Here is a 27,160-nt window from a genome sequence, read left to right on the forward strand (position 1 = left end):
TAATAAATGAGGTAAGATTCTCCTTTCTTAAGAATTGACAGGTAGCAAATTATAATTTACACAAGTCCCTTTCACACATGCCCCTCACTTTTGAAATTGTCGGGGTGTGGTACCCGTCTAAATCGAGTAACAACCTCCTGTGGATAACCAATCAATCAATCCTTATTTGTATAGCGATAACTCATATAAAGGAGAACGCTTGAGATGCTTTACAAAAGAGCATAATATGCAGATAATAATAGGCAGAATTTCACATTTCCACACTTCATGGCCGCTGAGGTGGAGGTCGCACTCGGAGCAGGTCATGCATGAATGAGGACGCCGGTGGGTGTGGGGACGACACAGTCCGATGTTGGAAGCCGAGCGTCGGGCGATGGTTGAGGAACGATAAGAGTTTCATATAATTAGGGGTGTGACTAATATGACTGCGAGTTGGTGCATTCTAGCGTTTTACTCAAGCTCCCCTTTTTTGGCCCCTCTTTAACAAGAGTGACAGAAAGTCAGGTCAAGACAACTTTTCGAAATCGCGACTGCCTTCACTAAGACTCTTTATTTATTTATTTTTTACTAGAAAAACATCTTTTTGCATGTTGTAGTGATATCAATATAGTTACCATTACAAATGACTGCTCGCATATCTGCCCTGTAGCCCCGTCAAATAAACCAACATAGATTCACAGATAATTTCACGCTGTGTGTTATATTCTTAAAAGGCAATTCTGAAAAATATCAGGCCCAGAATATGTTAAAATTATCCGGAAAATGTAAGGAATTAATTTGTGATGGGTCTATAGATACACAGGCAGTAGATGAGCATCCTATACAAAAAGAGAAGATGTGCCGTCTGATCCATCAAAGCTCACGGGCGGGGATATCTTTGAAGATTTATTCTTCAGCATAAACACATCTGCATGGTGAACAGCGACGTGCGTTTCATCTGGCATCTATGGGAGCGTCGAGCAAACAGCCCATGTTTCCCGTTACGTGTTTCTCGAGGAGAAAGCGAGGGAAGCCAACACAGCGGTGACAAAGCACTGACAAAAGCTGTCAGGTTTTCAGGCTAATTAAAACCTCAGCTACACTCTGTTCCCTGATCACTCCTCACAAAGACCCTTGAGTGGCATCAATGAGCACGCTCAGGCTTAAGTGAATGTTTACCTCCCCTAATGACTATCTGTCTCAGCGCTGAGTAAATGCAACTGCCCGGGTCCTCTCCCGTTATTCAGGTTACACACACTCACACTGATACGAGACCTCAGCCCGAGGTCTGTGTACCAGCTGTTTGTCGACACAAAACCATTTGCAGGTTGTTATTATTTTGTGGTGTGTAATGATTGCTGGACTGCAGGGCGGCTCAGTGGTGCATAGCGTTGCTCAACAACAATAACAAGAATGCCAGTTTTATTCCACATCTCTGCTTTGACCTGCATATCAGCTCCTTCCGCTTCTTTTAACAAATTCCAGTCAGGTGGAGGACAGGAGAAGCACTGTATGTGAATGTGAATGCCTCTTTATCTGAGTACGCCCTGTGATGGAGAGATGACCTGCTCAAGGTGTTTTTTTGCTAGCTGCGCGACAGCGTGCTGGAGTAAGCTCCACACAACTGGAATAAAAATAAAGAAGAGGTGTTGAAGTCATCTTAACTGCCTTTTAGATCACTTAAGTAGCAAGACAACTGAAATACCCATTTTATATAAAAGTCCTATAAGCAGAATTACAGCTGTGGAAAGCTCACATGTACTGTCATGTGACCGACAGGAGTGATTCCAGAGTCGGTGTCTACAGGAAACATGTCCTCATTTCTCCATGTGAACCATCAAATATTGATTTAGCTAAAGCCACACTTGATATTTTAGTTATATTTGGGTTTTTGTGTGACCCACATGCCACATTTGACAGGATCTGTGTGTACAAAGTTCTGTCTCCACCTTGGTTATATCTTGTCCAACAACATGCATTACATACATTACTGGATCTAATTCTTAAGTGTGGAACAGCAGGCATCAGCCCCAACCAGATGGATTTCCAGGTTTAATATCACAGTAGCACTACAAGATCACATAAAGAACAACATGCAAGCAACAGGTAACCTTCCCTTTCAAAGGATGAATAGTTGCAGATTGTGTGCCTGTTTTAAGTAATCTCAATAAAAGGATGGCAGAAACCATCAGGAAGTCTGCATGGTGTTTTATTTTGAAATTGACAGGCTCTTTAACTTTCTGTCTGGGCTGATCTACTCTGTTCTGGGCACATAATTCAATCATTGTAGAGCGGGTTGGCGCTTCTGGCACACGCCAGAGATGGACCGTGAATCTCCCTGCTATAAACTGTCTGTTCCTTTATGTGTGGCATGGACAGATAGCTTAAAGTTTTTAAACCCATTGTACACAACTGAGATAGCTAAACAGCTAGTGACTGGTTAACTGGTTAACACAATGCCAACCAAACATTTCCCCAAGGATCTGCTCCAGCAACGACGAAGACGAAAAAAAAAGTCAAATACTTTTTAAAATGTTCAATACTTTGATAAAAAACATTAATAAGTGATTGTATCATAGTAGTCGTAGATTGGAAGTCCATCCATCCATTTTCTTTACCTCTTTTCCCGTTAGAGGTCGCAAGAGCTGAAGCCGATCCCAGCTGTCATTGGGCGGGAGGCGGGGTACGCCCTGCACTGTTCAACAGTCAATCACAAGGCTGACAACCAGCCACACACTCACGTTCACTCCTACTGGCAATGTAGTGTCACCAATTAAACTAACGAACATGACCTTGGACTGTGGGAGGAAAACCAGAGTACCTGGAGAAAACCAAGATGCATGCATGTGGAGAACTAGAAAACTTCACACAGAGAGGCTCCTGTCCAACAGTGATAACCACTGCCTGCTGGTGCAGCTCCCATGGATTAAAAGTAAAATACCAAATTATAAAAATAAAAAAAAAATCACATCTTTGATAATATTTTTAACCAAACCTAGCAAGAGAGAAGTAGTCTGAGCACTGTCTAAACTGCTTTAAAAATTACAAGTTACCAATGCATTTTTGCAAATTAGACATCGTGCAGGAGTTTGGGGGACATTCTTGATAATAAAAACATGATAATACCAACAATTGGGTATCTTCCACTGAAATTGTGTGTTTATATTTCTGTTGATGTGGTATCAAAGCAGGTGTTTATTTTTGGGGATTTATACAAGTATCTAATCTTATTTTTATTCTCAGTATCATGATGAGAGCATTTCTCCATAGTCAAGTAATACCAAAACCTCTGCAGGATCGTATCTCTTCGAGTGCAGGTATAAAGCTTTTTTTCTTTTTCTTTTTGGTTACTGCAGCTTCAAAAGGCGTACTGATGTCTTCTTTGTTATAGGTCACTGCTCTGCCACTGTGGCCTACACATTTCCTGCACCTTTCTCCAGCAATAATGAGCCCTCCGCTGTGACATCCAGTGGGACTGTTTGTTTCACCCTTCCTCCTTGTGCAATGTTTGTTTACATCTCGTCTCACATGGACATCCCCATGTTCCATCAACTGGCAATCAATTTCATTGCTTTGCCTGTCTGTACTACAAAGCAATAAACCAGAACACTTGCCTTTGTACACACATAAATGTTCCTACTCTCCCACAAACATTTGGGGATTGATGAATGATTTATTTCAAACAGTAAATATAAGCTGATGGGACTTGCTTCCACTCTGTTCGTGTGAGTTTTGTGGCTCAGAAGACGAAAACAGTGTTCTAAAAAATGACTTAAATGCAATGTGAGTCCATGAAATAAATGAGCCGTGACACCCTGCGCTAAATATCATGTTTTATTCAAAACTTTCGGGGGAAAAGGTTTAACCTGTGCTTGCAGAGAAACTTTAGATGGCCAGCCACAATTCAGCTTAAAAATAGAAAAATCCAGAAAGAACACTATAGACGAAAGATTGTCTGCTCCCATTAGGATCGTCCTTCACAAGTCACCATGGCTGCGAGGCAGGGTCAGCAGAAAAACCACCCAATCCCGAGACATGATGATGAAACCGTGACAAATCAACTCATTCTTTCACTCCCGAATCTGCAAGTCGCTCTGCCGTGGGATTTCAGCTTCTCTTTGAGTTTGGGTACCAGTGAATCTAGCGACTCAATGGTGTTCATTTCTCTAATCCAATCCCTGTGTAAAAAGCTCCCTTTGAACGTCTACAGAAAAAGCTGAAAAGCAGCACATATCCCTCCCTGCGTTCGCCTGCTCTCTGCGCTCTCTGATCCGCGCTCGCTGTCCTAACACACAAGCTCCTCGGATAGAGAAGAGAGGCGGGCAGGCACGGGGGTGGGGGGAGGATAGAGCAGATCTAATTAAGTTTGCTGATGGTGAAAGTGATGATTATTCTGCAGGAAGAAAGGAGAGGGAGGAAGAGGGCAGAGGAGATAACGAGAATAACTGCAGGGGGGCTGAATGCACCCTCTCCTCCTCTTCGTGATCGTCATTATCATCTCCACCACAACCATCATTAAAGTCATTCTTTCAAAGAATTCAAACTTTTTAGGATCCAGTTGCACACAAATCTAAACCATGTAAATGATTTATGATGTTCTAGATTAACAATTCAGTACCAGAATATCAATTATTATTTTAATCATTTTGTAATTACTCATCTGGTTCTTTATGTACACATTTTTAATTCCGAGTGCAGTGTCTTTGTTAGGATGATTTATTTTGCCTTTAAATGTTCTTAGGTGGTTTGAAATTTGTGGAAAATGTGGGCTGTCAATTTTTTTTTTATGTTAAATTTTAAATATTAGCAGATATTTTAACACTATCCAGAGTAATATATGGCCGTCAATTTTAAACAAGTCGACTTACTAAAGTTTAGGAAGTCCTTCCTACCCTGGTTCCCCATGTTTCCCCTTTTATACCAGCCTGCCTTTAATCTTTACACAATTTCTAACACGAGGGATCATCTGACTCTGGCACATCAGTATCCTCCGACCATTCCTCATCTCCCCCCCCACACACACACACACACACACACCCCCTCGAACACCTCCTACTCTCTCTCTATATTCCTCCTGTTCTTCGTCTCAGCCAACCGGGAGTGTGCTCGCTGCTGGAATAAATTAAATTGCGGCGGAATGGTAGAGGAGAGAGAAGAGGGTAGAGCGAGAGAGAGAGAGAGAGAGCGAGAGATGCTGCGAATGCCATTCACACATTTCCATGCGCTGGGAGTCCAGGCACTGTCAGCAGCTCCAGCGTCTCTCTGTGCGCCTTGCATGCGCCCCGAGCGCGCAACTCCAATAAAGAGCAGCAATGAGTTAGAGGACAGCAGCTACAGCGACACGTCCACGCGCGGGAGCACATTTGAGCCCCTGCGCGTCTTAAGAATGAATAACATGCTCATGTTCTGAAATCATTTGCCCACCTGGAAGCTTTGACCCTGTGCGCTCTTGAAGCAGCGCGTCTACCGCGACTCACTGCGCCTGATTGGACCTACTGTACAGTTCCTCCTGCGCGTCGTTGGGAAGCTCTCAGCTGGAAATATGCAGCTCTGAAAAAGAAGAAAGGAAAAGAGAGGAGCGCACTCTGAGGAGGTCGGGCGTCATCTTCTATTTTGCTCAAGTTGCTCGGCCGCTAATTGCACGTCTGTTTGCATTTGGGGCGATAATCTTAAACTAAGTCCTGTTTCCAATGCCGCCCTGTGTGTGCGCCGAGGCGAAGCAAACTTTACGGTCCTATCTGAGGATTTTGAGGAGACTTATTCCGACCAGCCGCAGACAGTACTTACAGAATAAGGTAACAACAAACATCAAATCGAAAACACAGATGTAATAATTTACTATATTGAAGCCTTTCTAATGTCTGAATTTGCTGATGCAAACACAGGATATTCTCTTAAAACGTGTTCATTAATTGCACTGTCTATACCTCTAAAATAGTGCCAATACTTGCATGATTTATGATCCCATGAATTCTTAAAAAATGCAGCCCTGAGTTCATCTTCATCCATCTCATGTTCAAACCAGAATTTCCACCTTCCTCTTTTCTGGGTCTACCCTTTTTTTAACCCCTCTCTCCCTTTCCTCCCTTTTCCTTCCTCCAGGACTCATCCAGTGTGGGTGGAGAATGAAGAGTCACCGGGGCAGGGGGAAGCAGCATGAGTGGCCCGTGCATCTCCGTTAGACTGACGGCCCTCATGTTTTTATGGAAGTGGTTAACATTAAGCCTGCTCCAGAGCTGGGTGTCAGAAGGGGCCTGGGCGGCGGACCCTGCAGGGGCCGGATTCAGCGGCTCCACTGGGCCCCTGGGCTGGCTCCTGTCGGACAAGGGTCCCTTTCACAATTCGCAGGAGTTTGTTGATTTCACAGAGCGCTACCAGCAAGGATTCACCACAAAGTACAAGATATACAGGTGAGTGAACAGCTGCAGGGTCAGGGCTGTGTGAACTGTCTGGCTGAGATGCATGTGAGGGAAGTTGCTTGCTAAAATCCAAAACGTTTACCCGATGCAAAAGAGCAAACCCTAAAAGATTCATTTGATTTAGATAAAATTTAATGTTGATTTTTGTGGCATTGCCTGCAGGAAAAAGCAGAATGTTTGCATCTTCCTGAAAGAAAAGGAGTGAGCTCACACAATACGTTTCTCAGAGTATAAAGGATGCATTTTTAGTCGGTGGCAAACTGTAGGATGAAGCGCTGAGACGATTACTTACTTACTGCAGTTTTGCATACAAATCAAAGCTCTCTATGTGCTCTGTAAAGATGCAAGCTTCTTTGGGTGCGACTGGCTGCTTCCTTTTTTAGTGGGAAGCAGAGACATATGGTTTGAGTATGATACAAACCTCCTGAATGCTGCGTATCAGTGGGAACTCAAAGTGGAGATACCGCGGGAGGGCTTCTGCAAAGCAGCGGGACATAACAGATATCTGACTGAGCCAGTTGATGTGTGACAGTGGGTAGACAGGAAGGCTTTGGTATCGTGTGTGGTGTGAAGTATAGAGGCTGTGTGCTTAGACGCGGCAGAGTGAGTCTGATTCGATAACATTCGTCTTGACATTTTCTTTTCTTTTCTTGAAGACAAAAGGATGGAATTAAAACGGGAGCATTTCAAAAATGAAATCTCCCAGCATTAATTCAGACGATATTAGGTGGCTGTCAATCATATACAGCGCTTTAAATAGATTACATTTACTGTTTCAAAGTAGTATTTTTTTTTAAATAACATCAAATTTGCTATTCTGATCCATCTTAAAGGGAGAGGATGCCATTTGTGTCATTTCACACAACTGCTTATAAGTGCAAATGTCATGAAAGACAGACTTTACAGTTTGATTGATTCAGGGATGAGGATATTTGATATTCTTTTTTTAAATAAAAAAAATGGACTACAGTAGATTGTTAACTCATCACTACAATAAAGGAATGGACAGCTTACGACACTCTGACTGCAGGATCGTGTGTAAAGCAAACAGTTGATTTAGGAGACGATCCTAACCAACGTCTGTGACAACTCATCCATGTCAGAGCTGATAGATCCCATTTCTTTAAAGACCTGCATATCCAGCAAGAATCACTAGCAAAGACACGTAGCAGCAGCTTTTCCTTATCTTCATAACAATTAAAAGTGTTTTTGTTGTTGTTGTTGTTAACCTGAATAATGGTTGTGCGTCTTCCCACATTCCCTCTGTCCCTCCGAATACAACCCACAGATTGTGAACCAGACAAACTCCTCTGTGCAACACAAGCCCAGGTGTAGCTCGTCTCCAAAATACATTTCGGAATAAAAGCACATTTAAGGTGTAACAGCTGCAAACTTTAACTTCACCCAGCAGGCCTACCTCACTTCATTTGATTTACTCTGTGACTATGCAAGTGTGGGTGTGTGTTTGTGCCCCTCTGAGTTTAACTCTCTTCAGGATACAAACGCCTCTTCTGTTTATTTTAAACAAACGGTGAAACTTTGAGACTGAGAAAATACTTCCAAGCCATGGTTCAGTATCTGTTTAAAAGACAGTGTGACCCACAAAGGGGACCCGGTGGGGGGGGGGGGGTCTTCATGGTGCTCTAAAAGCTTAGAATTATTGTTATTATTTAGCAGAACCTTGAAGAAGTGGAACCAAAGTGCCGTGCAGGATTTCTGATTTTAACCAAAGTTTTCAGAGTTTTCAGACGTGAACAACAACAAGAAGTCTTTGACGTCACAGCGACTGCCTGTGCATGCATGAGTGAGCGTGTGTGTGTGTGTGTATGTGTGTGTGTTGCTGCCAGGTAAGTGTTTTGATACTCCTTGATGAGAGCGATGCTGTCGGAGCGTCGCCGGCCCCTGCAGTGGAGGGGCCGATGCCAGCTGAACACAGGTTTGAGTGACACTGGCATTTAGCAGCTGACAGGGGTGACAATGCCAGGCAAAGATAGAGAATGTAACGCTGTTGGCTTCCCCGCATCCATCACTTCCTCCCGCGCTCGCCTCTTCTCTCCGTCTCTCCGGATGTCTCTATATACCTCCCCTTTTATCCTTTCTGTCTTCACCAACTCAGCCTTGGCATGAAGATCTAACAGATATTTACACTGGTTTGCATTGCAAAGACTCACAAGGGCATTGTCTGACTTCTTCCATTTCAAAAAAATCAAATCTCTCTTTTACCTACAGCGTGACTTCATTTGACCTCCATCAGCAAATATCCAGAAATGCAAACCTGACAAGTCTATAACCCTCCTCTCCCCTTGAGCGTCTCTGGCCTTTCCAGTCTCATCCAAAGCATAACCATAAGCACACTATTTGTCACTAAAAGTTCACAAACATGGAGCAAAATTCCGCACAATTTCTCCATGTCAAAAAATGCTCTCACATTGTAATTTGCTTTCCTTGCCTTTCAAAAACAACTCTTGTCAGTCTTTAAATATCTCGCACTCAGAGCTCTGTCATCCATCACCGAGCAGTCGAGGATGCCAGTTAACTGAGAAGAGATCACAAGAGCCTTCCAAATGCAATGGAGCTGCAGTTTCTTTTTTTTCTTTTTTTCCTTCAAAAACAGACTCGTAAATTTTGAAAGGCAGACAAAGTAATCTTTGAGTCTTTGGAATTGATCAGCAACACTCTTCAGCTGCTTGCAGGCCACATCTCAGTCCTTTATGGCTCAGTAAAAGTCTTGATACAGCCACTTGAATCATCACTCCAATGTGTTCAGCTCCTCAATCCAAAACCAAAACTGGCGTCTTGTAGGACGAGGGAGACAAAAAGTCCTCGACTTGGATTCTTTCTAGATGCTTGTGCAGAGTTTTCGTTCCTGCAGCAAATACAATAGCAGTACTTTAAATTCATGTATTCTAGCGCACACAGAGATTGACACTGAGGCATAGCAATGAGTAATTACTTTTAATTAACCACTAGGTTAAAAGAAGATTAAATACAATGCAACCTCTGCCTCTGCCTTTATCTCCATGTGCATCTCACATTTTCTCTTTTCTCTCCCCCTACGCCTCGCTGCCCCCCCCCCCCCCCCCCCCCCCCCCTCTCCCTCCCCCCCTTCCTCGTCGAATGATCTCAAACCAATTGCTCTCCCTCGCTCATAAATATTCTCCAGAGCTCAGTTGGCCTTTCCCGTCAGGGGGCAGGGGGAGAGGGAGTCGCACATGAGGGGGAGGACTGGAGGACTACTGTACAGTGGAGGGGAAATACGAGGGAACAGGAGCTTTATCCCCCCCTGCTGGTAGCTCATTGAACCAGAACAGCTTGTGGCGATACCTAATTACAATGAATATTAAAAAAATAATGGCATGTTATTCCAAGTAAAGGACGTGATTTTTTTTTTTAATTTACACCAGCAACCCTACGTCCTCTGTGTGGACTGCTTTAACAGGTCAGATTAAAAAGCTTAAAGAATAACAGCAGTGCTTTGTACAATCAGATTTTTTTTTTTTTACTCCAAATCCTCTGAAAGAGGTTTTCTCGACTTAAGGACCGATCAAATGCAATAATGGGAGATGATTTCAGTGGATTTAAAACAAAAAAAAAACAGAACACTTAAGACAATTACTTCCTCTGTGATTAATCACAGGAACAATTCAGCTGGTGAGTGTTTAGGAAAAAGGGCGAATTGAAAACACATTTTCATCCTTTGTCTCGTTGCTTTGAGGGTCGATTTTTTTTTCTACTTTTTTATCCACTAGATAGTGTATATCTGAAAAAGACACACATGAAACATTTCATGATTTCTTTTCACCTCTTACTCACACCGACAGCATGACTTCAGAGTCAAGATATTTGTGCTTATAGTTACTGCTGTGCAAACGTGTGTAAAAATGAACAAAGGTATGTTTCACTGAATAATTGAAAAGCTTGTGGTCGTGTGAAATCATTTCTGTGAACGTGAGAAGCTCTCACTCCGTGGTTTGCTCTCATGTAGTCGAGCCGTTCTCACCGACAGAAGCATATTAGTCAAAATGTCAGCTCCTCCTTTCTTCTTCTTCATGGGCCATAACTTTTCCATCACGCCTCATCTCCCGTGTTTCTCCTCTCTTCCCTGCCTGTCAGCACCACAAGCTATTACATTGACTTCATTTGATGTAAGGTGTTGCCTCGTGTAATTATAGAGTGATTAGTGTTTCAATTATATGCAAACATGTTTGCAGAGGGTATAGGGGGAATGCTGTGCCATGGCGTTACAGTACCTGTGCTGTAGCATGTAATCGGGTCATTTGGATTCGGAGAGATAGATCCTAATGTTCTTCATCCGTCTCATGTTTATGGTTTTGTGATATTCTGTTTTGAATGCTTTAAATGGGAAAACACATTTAGCAGAGATTATAAAATGGGATATAAATGGGCATGGAGTGTATGAAGCAATGGAGGGAAGAGAAAAGAGCATTAAGGACGATAATGTCAAAATGCCCTGCACCCATTACAATGAAGCCAGCGATGTTGTAGACTGTAGCAGAGATGATGCAGTATGTTGTACAATTTAAAAAAAAGCTTTTGTAGAATGCATTGTTACCTTTATTGAAAAGAGAAAGAGACGGGTAGAGACAGGAAATGTGTAGGTGAGGTGGGAATGATGAGAAGTAAAGGGTCATGGTCTGGAACTGAACATGATAAAGTCAAACTGACAACATAACGTCATAAAGAAGCGTGCAGAAGAAGCCAAAGAAACCTTGTGGAGTGGCCCTCCTCATGTTAAACATGTAAGGATGAGAGTGTGGTAGTAGTCCAAGGAGCGTTGTACACAAGACCACACTAACCAGGACAGAGGGAATGACACATGTCACAGAAAAATCCTCATCTTGTGTGCAGCGGGCGTCTCACTTTCTTAGACTGTAACAACTTGAGGATTGATAAAAATCCTATCAGTGCTATCAAAATCCGGAATCCACCCAGTCCGAGTCTGAGAAAGATTTTCCAATATAAGGTATTTTAACATTCTTCTTGGAATGACGTCACCAAAAACATATCCACTCGAGTCATTTCTGTGATAGATTTTGAAAGAGTTCAATTCAGAACACCTTCCAGCGCTTCCTCTCTCCTGCTCCACTTTTCTGCACGTACGTAAGCAGATCAAATCTGACCTTGTTGCTCACAATGTGGAAAGCATTTTGCAGGTGGAGGCTTGCTGTTGATCCTCTCTGCGGTTCTCGTTTGCTTTTATCAATATATTAGTGTCTGGAAATTATTACTGTAAAGATTTTTTTCTGCAGTACAGACCCAGTGAGAGCATTTGGACACAGCTTTCATCGAGCTGCTGTTCTCTCTCTTGAATGAACAAGCGGCTTGTTCGATGAGAGAGACTCGTGGTGGAGACGAGTGTGTCGTCCTCCAGTCAGAGGGTGAATGCGTCCCCGGGACACAAGCAAGAGCAGGCCTCTTCCTCGCCGCTCACCAGCAGCCATGGCAGTGACGAGGACTTCATCCAGCACCGAGCTTATGCTTTCTGACAAGTGTGTGATGGGGGAGTTATCAGGGCCAGAGGTCCATGGAGGCAGCTTTTCTGAAAGAGAAACTCCGCACGAGGGTTTGAATGTATTTTGTACGGATGGTCTGCACTACTAGTATTGGGGGATTTCATACCAGCTGCGGAGGTTTTCTTTATGGTTTATCCTTGAAGAGGAGACTTACATGTAGATGTGAATAAGGTGCTTACACCATGAACTATTTGCAACATCATTCTACTTTGTAGATAGGAAAAGGAAGAAGAAGAAAAAATGCCTGAGAAGGCACTCAGCTTATCCAGCTTTAGAGCAAGTATCATGAGTGATTAATGTCCTCAGTTCATTTAAAGTAGCAAATCAAAAATGTAAGAGTGATGGGAAAGGCATTGATACCAACAAAAGTATTTGACTACTTCACAAATGTGCAGAAGAAAACTCTAGAAATCGAATTGTGTCTTCTGGCAACAAGGTCTTAATACATTGAAAATTCAAATCAATATTTAAAACCTGAAGTTTAAACCTAAAGAGCGTGAAGAAATGTCTCGTAGCACTTTCACCCACAGCTCTTTGTGGAACGATTCTGATCACCTCTGTGGTTTTTAGTTTCATTTGAATCAATTGCTCTCAGGCTATAAAATTCATCAATAGCTATATCACACTTTTGTGTAAAATAATAAAGAAAGAAAATGATGAATGTTTTGTCTGATCCATCCAGAGAGACTCTGAACAACATTCTGCATAGACACAGTTCAACCTTAAGATGTACTTGATTCATCCTGCGAGGGCACGTGCACAAACAGGATCCTGTGGACATTGTGAGGGGGCTGGCTCAAGGGCACCTCGGCAGTGATCAGGAGGTGAACTGGCACCTCCAGCCGGAACAAATTCCAGATTTGGTCCACACCGGGACTTGAACCTGCGATTCTCTTTTTTCCCCACCCAAGTCCCTGCAAACTGAGCTACTGTCACAGAAGTGGAGTGTGCTCTAAACTCGTCTTGTCGATGTAATCATTAAACCTTTAAGCTGTAGTCTGGTAACAGTTCAGCTCCTAGAAGCTATGGCTTATAATTCAGGACTTTAAATGTAGATTTACAAGCAACCAATCTTTGCCAAGACTTTCTCATCCTAAGGCTGATGTTGTATACTGAGACATGGAAAGTAGAACATATTGTTCTCCAACACCCTGTTGGTTCTTGGAGGTCTGAATCATTCTGCCCACTTTTACACAAGCTGTTTTACCTGCATGCAACCAAAGTCCGCTCAAATGGGATGGGTGATTTGTCCATGCGTACAAATGGACTCGAGCTTGTAGAGTGCATTCACACACTGATGGCAGAGGCACCGTCAGAAGTAACTTAAGTTAAGGTGCCCAAGGACACATCTGTTACGACCCAGCTCGTGTGGGGAAAGGGAAGCAATTTAAACAGCTGCTTTTGGTTAATTAAAGTTATTTATTACGACATTTTTGAAAATGAAGATATTTGTAAAACAACAACAAAAGGAGAGACAAAGTGGAAGGGCCAACGAGTGCTGCTCAAATCAAACACAGTAAAACAGAAGGACTCTAAATAAGTGTTTTACATGATGAGGATATATATATATGGCTGCAGGAGTTGAGGATTGAGCCGCTGAGCCTCCAATTCAAAGACGACTGACTCTACCAACTGAGCCATGTGTTATTATATATATATATATATATATATATATATATATATATATATATATATATATATATATATATATATATATATACATATATATATATATATATATATACATATATATACATATATATACTGTACAGAGCTTCAGTCTTAGCAATGAAGAACAACCAGATAAGGAAACAAATCTTAACACTTGAGCAGTTTTTATCCAAGTGTGATAAAAAATGAAGCTGGCACTTCTTAATAACCGAGTAAACCTGAATGTGCTACACGTATGTGATGACACATTGTGTGCAGTTACCCATGCAAGCGTGTCATCAACAGAGCGCCACTGTGACACAGGGTTCAGGATTAAGTGTAACGGGTGGCTCTTCTGTCTTCTAGGCCTGTGTGTTTGTCTGCATGCGTGTGTTTGCTCGTGAAGTTGAATTAACAGTGACTCATTATGTACACAATGTGATTCAAAGCTGTTCTTGTTTCATGAGTGCAGTGGAGTCTCTTGTCAACAGTGCTGTGACAAATTGCAATACAAAAGAGATCAGCAGTCTTCGTGTCAGCCAATCATGCTCTGACTTGCTCTTGCTTCCTGTTATCAGAGGTGCAGTGTTATTTATGCCACAAATCAATAATGCGATTTCTTTTTTAAGAAAACACACCCTCAAAAAGCATCTGAGCTGTTTTCTTTTCTTTTTTCCCGCCATGCGGTATCCCACAATTTTTTTTTTTACAAAATTGGCCTGACTCTGAATGCCTCAGACGGTTGAAACATGGTAAATTGTGAAATTGCACGCTGTAGTTTGTCTTTTCTGGCACTATGAATGAAAGTGCCACAGCATTGCTCAGAGGCAAAGAGACGGAAAGAGAAATAACAACTGTCGAGAACAAAGGTTTCATTTAAAATGCTGTAAAGCAGTAACACAGATTTGGTTTGGAAATACAAGCAAGCAAGTGGAGGCAGGGAAATGTAAGTGACCGTTTACGGCAAATAGCTGTAAAGTGTATCATCTGAGTGGGATATGTCTGCTCTTCTTGCAAAGAATCTCAACACATGCACAAACACAAATGGACTTTTTATCTTCATTTTGGCAACAGTAGCAAAAGAATAAGGGCGCTCCAACAGCAAACAGTGTGCGCATTAGTGGGTTCGTAAAGTAAATAGAGAAGAGCAAAAGTCAAAGTATCAACTCCAAACTAGTTGGGAGGAGGTCACGATGGATGACTGGTCACAGACAACTACTGACTGGAGACTAAAGGTTGTGTTGTGTCTCATACAGTTGTTCTTTGAGGCAAGAGCTGGTCCATTTGCTTATTATGTTTGTCCACTTTATTTCCCTCTTTAGTCTGGATGATTGACACCCCTTTGAAATTTATAAACTATATTTAAAGCTTCAACAAAAAGTGTAGCTGAAGACATGGGGGATAGCTTGCCCAAATGGTCAGTGTATGAAAATGTACAATGAAAACAAAAACTACTTTCCATTTTTGGTAATACTTCTGATTATTTTCACACTTGGCGGATGGATTCGAATCAGTTTAATAACTCGCCTCAACTTGAAGGTTGGAGGTTTGATTCCCTGCTCCTGCAGCTACATGTCTGATATCTGTATCAAGTTATCTTGAAAGCAGGGGTGCTGCACATGTTAACCCCCCCAAGGGTTAAAAAACAATGACGGTAGAGAATCTCCCTAAGTGGGCCCCATGTGACAACACTCATTCATATACTAGTAAATGACTGAGATTCAAGATTTTTATTTGTCATATACTCGACATAAAAATCTTGAATGTTGCTTGTCTAGCCCTGAATATTGGGGAGAGCAATTTGAATAACACAACTTTTGCTAACAAAACATTTTATTGACAAGGTTTTTCATGTTTTTTGTACTTTTATTTTGAAATGATGAGAGCTTAGTAAATAAAATAAAAATTGTTGCAAATGCTGGTTTGGACCCCCTGTGAATTTTTTTGCCATGGGCCCCAACAGACTCTGGAATCGCCTCTGCCTAAAAGACATCCTGTTTGGGACTAACATACTACAGTTACTCCTCAAAAGGGTGGCTTATGTTGCTTTCTCTTTTCACCTTTTAGAATCACCAAAGCACTTAGTCTTAATCCCTTTACAGGAGTTTTATGTTTGTTGCAGTGGTCACGGTGGTAGCTGTTAATCATGCGTTTGAAGTGTACTCGAGTAACTCTCAGAAACATGAAAGGCCTGATGAAGAAAAGTGAGCAGAAAGCAGTATGTTGTCGTGTTTATACAAGCTCTCTGCAGGTTTAATAGGATTTTCACAAATTAATGGTCTGATGTTTGTTTGATGTTGCTGGAAAAACTGTTGGCGGCAATTTCATGAAGCGTTCACAACCAGCAGCTATTAAGCACATCATTACGCTCTCTTCCTGCAGCCTGATCTCGCCTTTGTTTGTGTTTGTCTCGTGGTGGGTGGAAAACCAGATGAAGTTGGACTCTCCATCTTTTTCTTCCTCCATCTTAACTCCGCGCTCGAGCTCGAGCTTTACTTTCGTTAAGTCTGGATCATAAGTAGCTCCGTTAACAAAGTTGATGTGAGCCTCTCTGAAGGTGCCTTTCAGGAAGATGCTCGCCAACAAACGGCCTGTGTAGAATCCCCTTTTGATGTCACTCAAACGGAAAGCCTTTTTCTTTGTAATTCTTAATTTTCCTTGAATCTTTTCTGCATATAGAGAAGGATCAATGTCACATCAGATTAAAGAAAGAGAATAAGGAAACTGCAGCGAAGACATATGTTTCATAGAGAACAGCAGAACAGCTGCAGTTTGCTTACAAGGTCTCCCAAATAAATGTAATTTGGTTTATCTTATTAAATGAAGCATGAAGGACTTTTCTCCCATTTTGCACAATTCTCTTCGGGGAGGTCCTTGAAATAACTTTGAGTCTACATCAAGCAACTGTTTTGCACAGCAGGTTATTTTGGTATCTGGGGTAACCTAGCTACAAAACCCAACATTGTGTTCTTTTTTGGGCCTTTTTCAAGATAAGAAAAACAATCACTGTCTGACATGGTAAGACCAATATTGAATTTTCTGTCTTAAGAACAAACAGATAGTGTAGTAGTTAAATACCACATTAATCAAGACAAAGACATACCGGAGACCAGAGTGCCCAGAGAACGAGACGAGACCGAGTCATTTAGGGATCAAGACTGAGTCGAGACCAAGGCAGGGTGAGACCGTGACAAGACCAAGACCATAAAAATCAATGAAAAATCCTCCGCTTGTGCTGCAGGTATGTCATTCACTTCGACCATATAACAAGGGGAAGGTTGCTGCCATAACCACATGACAGAGAAGTAGCGGTCTTGACCGGTCTTGATTTAAAATATGGAGTCTGAGCAGTCTGAGACAAGACACAGAGTAAAAACACTTTCAATTCCAAGACAAAATCTTAAACAAGAGGTTTCGAGAATATTTAGACCAAGACCCATTTCGAGCACTCCACCACATAAAAAAGAGGAACTTCAGCAAACTTCAGAAACACAACGAGGACAGGCATCTGCTGTATTTATTTGTAACTTTGTGATAATGTGTACGTTTCAGTTCTCTTGACTCAGTTGTTGTCTGCTGCGTGTTTCTGTGATGAAGATTTCATTTGTCTGTCTCTTCAGAGGAATTAACTTTTGTAAAAACCAGCGCTGTTATTTCCAGAAAATGACATAAAGAGATCAAGATCTTGAAGAAAAAGATGATGTTTTATCAAGTCATGTATTCATGTTCACTTAGGGCTTCTGTAAAAAAAAACCAACAACAATGGTAATTTTTTTCTTTTCAAACAAATGCATGTGTGACTTTTTTTCCATTTGAAATGACATGAATGGCTCCAATGATCATCTGAGACGTGTCCCTGTTTGTAATGCTGACTCTTTGAATATAGTGTATGTGTATTTGTTTGACAGCAAATGAGAGGATTCACCACACACAAGAATGAATCTTCTTATTTACTGTCTAGAGGATGTTTTCTGCATCACCTGCTGCAACATAGAAGGACTGACAGGGCTGTGCACAGGGCCCTGTTTGTATGACATTCATGTAGCTAGTTCATTTGTCAGGTACTAAACATATAGGTACATCTAATTAAAATGCAACACATGCAATGTACTGTATATAGGACTTTCAGACGTGACTCATTTGCAGTCCTTGTCCTTGGTTAAGCTTTAAACTGTACATTGTAAGTAAAGCTGAATTAATCTTGAAACAGCCACGGTTTGTTTGTAATAGAGCTCCTGGTGTAGGAAGGAGAGCGTCATGTCGACCTGTTTTCAACCTTTATTTACAAGCTGTTCCAGAACACAGAATAATTTCACACTATGTAAGAAAAAATATATATAATTCTCTGGGTTGTTTATGTTTCTGTCCACCTATATCACGCTAATCTTGGTTGGCGCTCAGCCAAGAGCTGATGACCTTGCAAAAAAGTGTTTGGAATAAAATAGCACATCAAAAGACGCTATAACTGGTATCACCATATACATTATATCAGGGCGGGAAAAACGCCTGTCACTCTTTAAAATGTTATGAACATATCCTCTGTATATCTCTGCAAACATGCACATGTATAACAAAGCCAACATGCAGAGAGCTTTTCAGTAATATTCAAACAGGGCTCATATGCTAAAACGAAGCCTTTCAGACAGCTCAGTGTGGGTTTGTCCAATCAGCATTGGGTTTTACTTTGAAGTGTTGTGATTGCTGTGTTTTCTTTTTGTATGACCTGAAATACTACCCCGACTTGCTGAACGTACTCTTGCTGAATCCTTGACCAAAAGTGATTCCCTAACACTAACAGGTCTTAAGTCCCGCTGCTGCATAGGGTATATCTCCACTAGAAGTTAAATTTCAGCTTTAAGTCGGACGTTATGTTATACTGACCGATGGACTGCATTTTCTATCCGATTTAACTGGAAAACAATTATACGCATGGTGAGTGTATGAAAATAATCTCCAGGAGATTATTAAATCTATGCGCACCAAATAAAACAGAAATCTAATGTTCATTTAAAGACAAATATGTAATAGGCTGAATACATGTGATTGGAAGTCAAATGAGACTTTCCCATTGTGGTTTAAACGTGAACACTAAATGCCTGGACTGAATGAATCACAGTTTAAAACTAGACTGTCCATGCTGAGTATTGATGTGGACCTCACTGCTGTAGAGTCATTATACAGTTTCTGAGTAAGAGAGAGGAAATGGGAGATGAAGGAAACCATCCTAAGTGGCAATCAGCTCGCTGCTGGAAACAACGTAACAAAATGCAAATATTCAGAACACCTGCAAATACAAATCAAGGTTTTTCTGCTTTCTCGTCTGCCCTTTAGTTTTATTCCTGTGACTTTCAAATGTTCTCATGATGAGTAAAAATGAGAATGCATTATGTCTCACCACATTAACATTTGCACAACTGAGCCACCAGCTGCAAAAAAAAAAAAAAAAAAATGGAGCAGTGTTCATATTCGAACAAATGACAGAAGAAAAACTTAAACCATATATTTGCACTCTTGTGTTTTGATGCACATGTAAACTGTCGAGGAAAATGTTTAACTTTCCCCCCCATTTTTATCTGCGATGTGGTCAGTGTAATTAGTGTTTAATTTCTTAGATGATCATGCATTAATTTCACAAGGTCCTTTCAGTACATGTTGCTTGACACTTTTTTTAAAAAACATTTCCTTCTGCATGGGGGGTAGAAGGGTAGTTTTTGCACGCGTCATGTACAAAGGCTGTACTGTAGTTCCTCAGTGTGGGCAGCCCAGGATCAAATCTCACATGTAGCTCCTTTTATTCATCACACCTCTCTCTGATTTCTGACTCGATCTACTGTCCTATCTCTGAAATAAAGACAACAAAATACACCTAAAAAAAAGGTCTTATTAACGATGTGGTCAAACAGCTAAATTCAAGTCAACTTTATTTATCTATGACGTTTTTAAACATAAAAACATAAAATGCATACAAAGGAACAGAAATGTAAAAAAGAGGTAAAGACAAAAAGAGAAAGGAATAAAAGGATTAAAAGGATCAAAGCGATACAACTGAAAAAAATAGGAAAAATAAAAGAAATGTTAGTAAACTAATAAAAACTTAAATAAAATGTAACAATAAACAAGTTAAAATAAATGTAAAAACCATGATAAAGGAGTAAAAACAGTAAAATCCACAGTTTAGAAGCAGAAAAACAGAAGGCTTGTGTGAGTCACATGAAGGACGTTTGATTTTATTGTGTCCGAATAGATTTCAAATTGACTATACAGAAGTGCAACCTAATTAATTTTTTTTTATATATACAGTATATATATATATATATATATATATATATACATACATGTAACATAAGGCCTGGCCCCCCGTGGGGTCTTTAATTATTTAATAGAATTATAAAGCAGCGATCACTTAGCCTCAGGGACTTTTCTTTTCACAGTGCAGAGGGCCTCTATAGACACTCTCACGTGTGTTTCACAAAGAATAATGGCATTGAGGTTGGTCTGAATAAAAGTGCATGTGGGCTGGTGAGTGTAATTGTTCATGTCATTTATATCTCACATTCAGTATAAAAGCTTCAGTCAAGAACTAGAACACTGGGGGTTAATAAGGAAAGAAAAAAACTACTGACAGGAGTGCATATTTCTAAATGATTATTTAACCTAGAGGAGGACAGTTTTCATGTGTCTGCTTTCTAACTGATTTTTCTTTTAAAAACATTCAGTGTGTAGTTTATTTGAAGATGGTTTATTTACTTGCAATAGTTGCCAGTCAACACGCCTTGAGGGGTTAACTTTCGCCCAGCCTGCACAGTCGCACTCAAAGGACACATTGTACATGGGTACGCTTGGAAACCAGTTTCAACTGCATCAGCAGGTTATACGCTGGGTTGATTTCCTGATTTGTTATGTTGGGCACCGAGCGATGCCCTGCGGCTGCCTGTACCTGTGATGGATCTGAGACACCTGTGCTGTGATGGACAGGTAGCGGGGGGTTTGGCTGCTCTGATCGCACGGCCCCTTGCGCTCCTGCGTCTCACCTCCTGGAGCACAGCGCTCCGGTTCGCTCCCGGGGAGGGCTGACAGGTAGATGTGCAGCGGGCCCCCTGCTGCAAACAGCTTGGGGTGAAATAAAGCTGCCGTCTGTGTATGTGTATGTCTGCGATAGGCTATTGCAGTCACTCAGCACCTCGCTGAGAACGGTTAAGGGTGAAATAAAGCTGCAGTCTTCCATGAAAGGCGAGATCTTTTCGTGTGTGTATGTACGTGGCCCGCTAAAGGTGAGGCTGAGTTGAAGTCTTTGACAACAAATCTGTCTTTGTGTGTGTGTGTGTGTGTGTGTGTGTGTGTGTGTGTGTGCTGTATTTTCCCAGCTTGGTTTTGGCGCCATTCATAAATGTTCATCAGCGAGCAGCATAGAGAGACACGGTGTCGAAGCTCTCCCTCTTTCTCTCTGCACTGCTCCTTTCTTCAGCCGGCCCCAGCGGACAGAGAGAAACACTAATGGCCACTCGTTATAGAGGAACGCTGACATGAAACAGGTCTTAATGAGCTGTTTTCTGTTTTCGTATTTTTCTCTAGGGGTCACAGTTATTGGGGGGAAATTGATTGGCAGCAGGCCCCGCATCCCTGGGGGAGGCTCTGCGATATTCTGGGCAATAGCAAAGTCGTTGCAGCAAGGGCAGCTTTGTTTAGATGTTTGCAGCTGCAGGGTGTGTGCATGCATGAGTATGCAATCAGCCTTGCATGAGGGAGCTTGGGTGGGTTCTATACATGTTAGAGAGAAAGACAAAGCAGCATCCGTATTGCAAAGAATTTCAAGACATTTCTGTTCAATTCCCAGAATCAGACATGCAGAGGATGTCGGTAACTAACCTTAATGTTTATTAGCTTATCAAACAACCCAGAAAGTTATTTTTCACCACATTATAGTTGTTTAAAGCTACTTTGAAATACTTTAGTTTGGTTTTTAAAAGCACATTTTCTCAAAGATCCCATATAATACTCATTGTTAACTTTCATGTTGTCACTCAGTGAAACCCACAGAGCAGCTTTGCTAATTTGCAGCTAAAAAAACTCTTTATATATCTGATGCTGGCGTCTGTAAACCCCCTCATCTCAGCCTCTGCCTGAAACGCTTAGTTTCAGCTGCCGTCCCCGTAAGGCTCACCTCACCCACGTGCCCTTTCTTCTGATTGGCCAACTCTCTGGAAGCCTTCTGGCTGGCAGAACGCTGAAGGGCTGCCGGGGGAGGGCTGCTCTCCACCGCAGAGAGAAGAGAGTCTAAGAGGTTTCAACGGCCTGCAGGCTTGAAGCTGCCTCGTGAAATTCTTGGTTTACTATCGTGGAGCTAACATGCATGTTAGCGCCCTCTGCAGATTTATCCTGGGATTACTCCAACATACATTCTCCTCATAATCTGAAACTTTGGCCACATTTAGTATGAACAGCCAGCATGGCTGGAATGGATTTATCCATCCTTTTTATTTTTTGTCCTGGCTTCTGCATTATACTATAGAATATAAAGAATGAAAACAGAATTTTGTTGGGATCATGGAGGCATGGATCGTGCTCTAGCAAAACCTGTTAAAAGCATTAACGTGTAAAATTTAACTTGCAGCTTTAAAATGAAAAACAAATTCATGTGAAACATTGTTTGTGTTCCTTAATCCAGTAAAAGAGGCAGCAAACGATCCAACAGCGATTGAAAGGTCTTCAATTTCTCCCCCACTAGCTTCGTGCAGAACCTTATTTCGTACCTGCTTTATTTGAATAGCACTAATCTGTACATCAAGCAGCAGCACTCGGCCTGCACTTGCTAGATAAAGGCAGCTGGCATGCTGCAAGGCCAGGCTGAATATCAAACGACTTTAGATGAGGACAGTTCCACCCAAAAGAGGCACTGAAAGCAGCAAGACTCCATCCATGATTACAGCCCATCTCACCGCAGCGCCTCAGAAAAGAAAAAAAACAACAAAAAAAAAGACCCCAGATGAGAAAAGATTGCGCTATTATTTAAAATCGGTAGAGAAACACAATGTTTTTTTCACCATGGTGCAAAGCAATTCTCCGAGCCGGAGGTAGAAACAGCATGAGACCATTCATCTTTAAAAGAGTGGCACACACGATTCAGTTAGAGGTCATGCAGACACCATTTTACGCACGCCGAGGAACAGAGCCGAGTACGAGTCTCCTCGTGAGTGGCAAGCTGTGTCCGGTCCACTTTTAAATCTCAACAATTGGCCCCATTTCCCCTGTTTTTCAGAAATGAAACAAATGTTCAAACTGGGTTGATAGATTTATCTTTTGCATTGTGTTGCTAATGGGAACGTCTCAAAACAGGCCCCAGATCACTGTCCCTTTTTGTCAATGGAAGAGAAGGCTCTTCAAATAGAGACCTTAAAGTCCAAACAATGTGAGTCCACTGTTCGGCCAGTGTTTTATCTCAAATGTGCCTGTATGCAGCATTTGTGTGATGTCTGTCCTTTTGCTTCCATTGCCAGGGAGTTTGGCCGCTGGAAGGTGAACAGCTTGGCCCTGGAGAGACAAGAGAACAATGGCTTTTCCTTGCCGCTGGACCCTGAGTTCCTCCAGACCATTAGGCAGCTGGGCAGGAGGCCCAGTCTCGGTGCAATCACTGACAACATTATCAGAAAATACGGAACCCACTTTCTGCTCTCCGCTACACTGGGAGGTAAGTGAGGCAGGTGACCCTGGACGAACATTTGGACCTTTACCACGCCAGGAAGCCTTCCAGAAACCTTTTTGTGACCCCAAGAACTTTACCTCCTTTAGAAGCTTAGGAGATAGGGTCTAAATGAAGTTACTGTATGAACTAAAAAATAATGTGAATATATTGAATGTGCTAAATGCTCAAACACTTAGTATGTCTTTATTTACATATTAGTTTTATCTACCCACTTTAGATTTCTTATTCTGAATTAAGTTAGCACAGCTGCTGTTACTGGAACTACTTGATGCAAAAGGTACAGCAGTATAATCCAAAAATGAGATGAGAGATGAGATTCTCACTAAAGATGACACTGTATTGATTCTCTTTCTATATCTGCACCCAGGAACTCGGGCAGTTTGTTGCTGAACGTGCTGCAGCACCCCCTAAAATTAGAGACAATTAAAACCATCAGCTTGTAAGACAGTGAATCCTGAATGAATGAAACCTTTATTGCCCCGAGGGGAATTTGTCTTGCACCAAGAGCATAGAACACTATACAAACAAACATTTACAAGACAGCACAAGAGAATAAAAACACATATAACACATTAAAGCATCACACGACTAAAAGAGGGGTTTCAGTAGCAAGTTAAATAAAGTGCGGACTGCTTCGTAAATTCTATATAAAATAAACCTTGTGTTTTCACCAGTTATCTGATATGATAGATAGTAGCACCAGGATGTTTAATTTCTTTTTTTTGTCTGCTCACTATCGTAAACAAGTTTCTTGTTTATCATGCTTCCTGCAAAGTGAACCAACAGGTTACAGCTTTGCACACATATCAAGGGTTCTAAACACAATCAAAGATAACGATCAGCCCTACTCACTACACATATATTCAATTGTTGTTAAGAATTAAGGAATCTTTTACAGATTCTGCACTCTATAAGGTTTATTTACCAAACAGCACATCACCTTTAAATGTATTTAATTATTAATTACCATAAAGCTGTTAAAAAGCGTCAGAGTCCACATGGTCCACTCTGAGAGGACACAGTGAGACAGTATGGAGATAGAGCTCTCTTCCACTCAGAGAGACAGAGTGAGGGAGAGTGTCATCGCCCACAGAGGTGGAGGGACGAGAACAATAACTACAATCGATCTGCTCTAACGTAGCTCAGCGTAGCACACTGCTGATTTTAGTCTCAAACTCATCTGTCTGCTCATCTTCTCTGCCTCACTACTCAGACTTTTAAACTCCAAACTTTAAATTGGTCGTCGGCAACGTGAACTTTCAGTGTGACGTTTGTTGTCTATTGAAGTGTAAAGTGTTCTTAACTCGGGATGAGCTGCTGTTAATAATCTAAATATTGATAATCCTGAACATCCAAATGAATATAGAAAGGCCTTTTATTTATTTTTTTGCAGCAGAGGGAATGACATCATCATCTCAGCAAACTCAACCTCACTTCCAGCATCCCTGTCTGGTTGCTTTAGCAAAACATGCAGAGGATAAAGTAGTACACGATTAAGCAGCCAAGATATTTGACGCTTGATACAACTGAAATGTTATTAAATATTGTCTCGGCTGTGAGTCATCCTTTGGTTGCTTAAGCTCTTATTCTCGGACTCTCGACGTGAAATCTGTGTTTGCAGTAGCTCGAACAAAGAATGCAGTGGATTCGTAGGCTAACTTCCATCTATTGTTATGGAAACGGAGAACTGTAATCACACTAGAAGCTCCCATGGCTATCTGCCGCACCATCTCCTCCCAGCTCCTCCGTCGCCTCTTTTCATCTCATGTCTCTTGTGCCTCAACTCTCAAAGCTGTGATGAACAGTATTTAAAATAGATCTGAAAGATGATCCTGTCAAAGGCGTGTTGCAAACCAAAAAAAGAAGAAAGAGGAACCAAAGCTGAAGCAAGCCCTTATGTAGCTCAAAACTACGTTCGTATTATTGTTTCATTATGCTGCTATTACTTTCTTGAGACAATTATTTATTTGAATAAATAGGATCACTGTTAACATCACACTGATCATTACCATTCATCATTACTTTGTCCTTATGAGCGTCGTCTTTAATCTAACCTTCATCATCATCATCACCTTCACATCGACAGTACGATCACTGTTTTCATTCTTTTCGCCAACATGAAATCACCCTTATCTTCACCTTTCATATTTTAATTTATCATCATCATCATCATCATCACTTTATAATCACCACCACCATGACCGCCAACATCATCATCATCATCACCACCTGCACCAACACCACCAAAATCACATACTCCAAAACCACCATCACCTTCACCAACGCCATCATCATCATCATTGGAATAATGAACACCAACACCATCAACATAAAAATGATCACAATTATCACTTCCATAACCACCTTCATCTTCATCATCATTATCATGAAAATATTCATCCTCACATCATCGTCTAAATCGATACTTTAATCACCAGCACATTTATAGCCCTCACACAATACAACAATGTCACACTTTATTGCCCCCCTGGGGGAAATGTGTGGTCACACAGTTGTTACACGGGTATGTAAGAACATCATCAGTGTGTGAGTCATGTGGTAACCTTTATCCCCAACAATAACGCACTGTATATCAGTACTAACGCCTCTCCAGAAACCCCTCATAAAACCGTAGGACGCTGTACGAAAGGATTTAAAACATCAACTTTCACTCTGTTCACCGTTTGTATTGCACTGTGTCATCGCAAAGCCTTGGCACTGTTTGATTTAAGAGACTTACTCAATGAAGCGTCTCAATTTGTGACAACACTGTTACTCCAGCATCGTCGCCGAATTTGTCACATTTTAGTCTATTAAATCAGCGAAGGCAGCCAAGTTTCAGAAGCACTGTTTTCTCCCCTTGTGACTGTATAATGAGCACTTGGCAGGTTTCCATGGGTTAATATCTATCACGACATCTCTAGGAACATAATAACAACAAGGCGGACGAGTCAATAATGAAGTCTGTGTGCGTGTCTGCTTGTGTGTATTCACAGGGGAGGAGTCCTTAATGATCTTTGTGGACAAGCGGAAGTTGAGTCGGACATCAGAAGTGGGTGAATCCAATGGCACAGCTGTGACTCTGGAAGCTCTGCACCAGCTGGCTGCCTCCTACTTTATCGACCGGGAGAGCACCCTGCACAAGCTGCACCACATCCAGATCGCCTCCACTGCCATCAAGGTAAATGCTCAATGCTGACTGGCTGGAAAAATCAAGAAGTCACTATTCCCAAATGTATTTGATTGTTGGGTTTGTTTTAGGATTGCAGCCATTTCAGGAGGGCATTATTCAAAGTAGATGAGGTTTTAGTGGATTCAACTACTTATTGTGTGTTAGAAGGAATGAAATCATGACCAGTATGGTGGATGCACAGTTAACGCTATTGCCTCACAACGAGGAGGTTCCTGGTTTGAATCCCTGTTGTATAGGGCCCCTCTGTGTGGAGTTTGCATGATCTCTGATCTCTCCTCAGGCTTCCTCCCACAGTCCAAATACATGCTGGTTGGGTTAATTGGTGTTTCTAAACTTGACTGTGAATGTGAGTGTGGCTGGTTGTGTGTCTCTAAATGTCAGCCCTGTGATTGAATGGCAAAAAGTCAAGGGTGTACCCCATCTCTCGCCCAATGACAGCTGGGATTGTCTCCAGACCCCCGCGGCCCTGACAGAGAAAAGCGGTATAGATAATGGATGGATGGATGGATGACCTCTATAGACCATTAGAATAGAAACCCCTTTAATCAGCAAACTAACAAGTCTTTGTCTCTATAGATAGAGAATCAACTTATTATGATAAAGCTTTCTAAATGTTGTGTTTAGCTAATTCAATGGTGACATGAAAACAACAGTAAACAGCTTAACAGTAAATACAACATCATAT

At 41.5% G+C, this 27,160-nt stretch overlaps 1 protein-coding gene across 1 annotated transcript in view; it reads left to right on the top strand.

Annotated features, from left to right (window-relative positions):
- The first annotated feature begins 5,146 nt into the window (after positions 1-5,146).
- LOC306827950 (BMP/retinoic acid-inducible neural-specific protein 3-like) overlaps positions 5,147-27,160 on the top strand; it is a 57,502-nt gene continuing 35,488 nt past the window's right edge. Inside the window, exons 1-4 of the mRNA XM_079350090.1 lie at positions 5,147-5,774; positions 6,082-6,389; positions 23,077-23,267; positions 26,279-26,463. Coding sequence (XP_079206216.1) covers positions 6,136-6,389; positions 23,077-23,267; positions 26,279-26,463 — 630 coding nt within the window. The 5' untranslated portion in view covers positions 5,147-5,774; positions 6,082-6,135. The remainder of the gene's footprint in view (positions 5,775-6,081; positions 6,390-23,076; positions 23,268-26,278; positions 26,464-27,160) is intronic.

This window comes from Symphodus melops (genome assembly GCF_947650265.1).
Source record: "Symphodus melops genome assembly, chromosome: 8".
NCBI classification, from domain to species: Eukaryota; Metazoa; Chordata; class Actinopteri; order Labriformes; family Labridae; genus Symphodus; species Symphodus melops.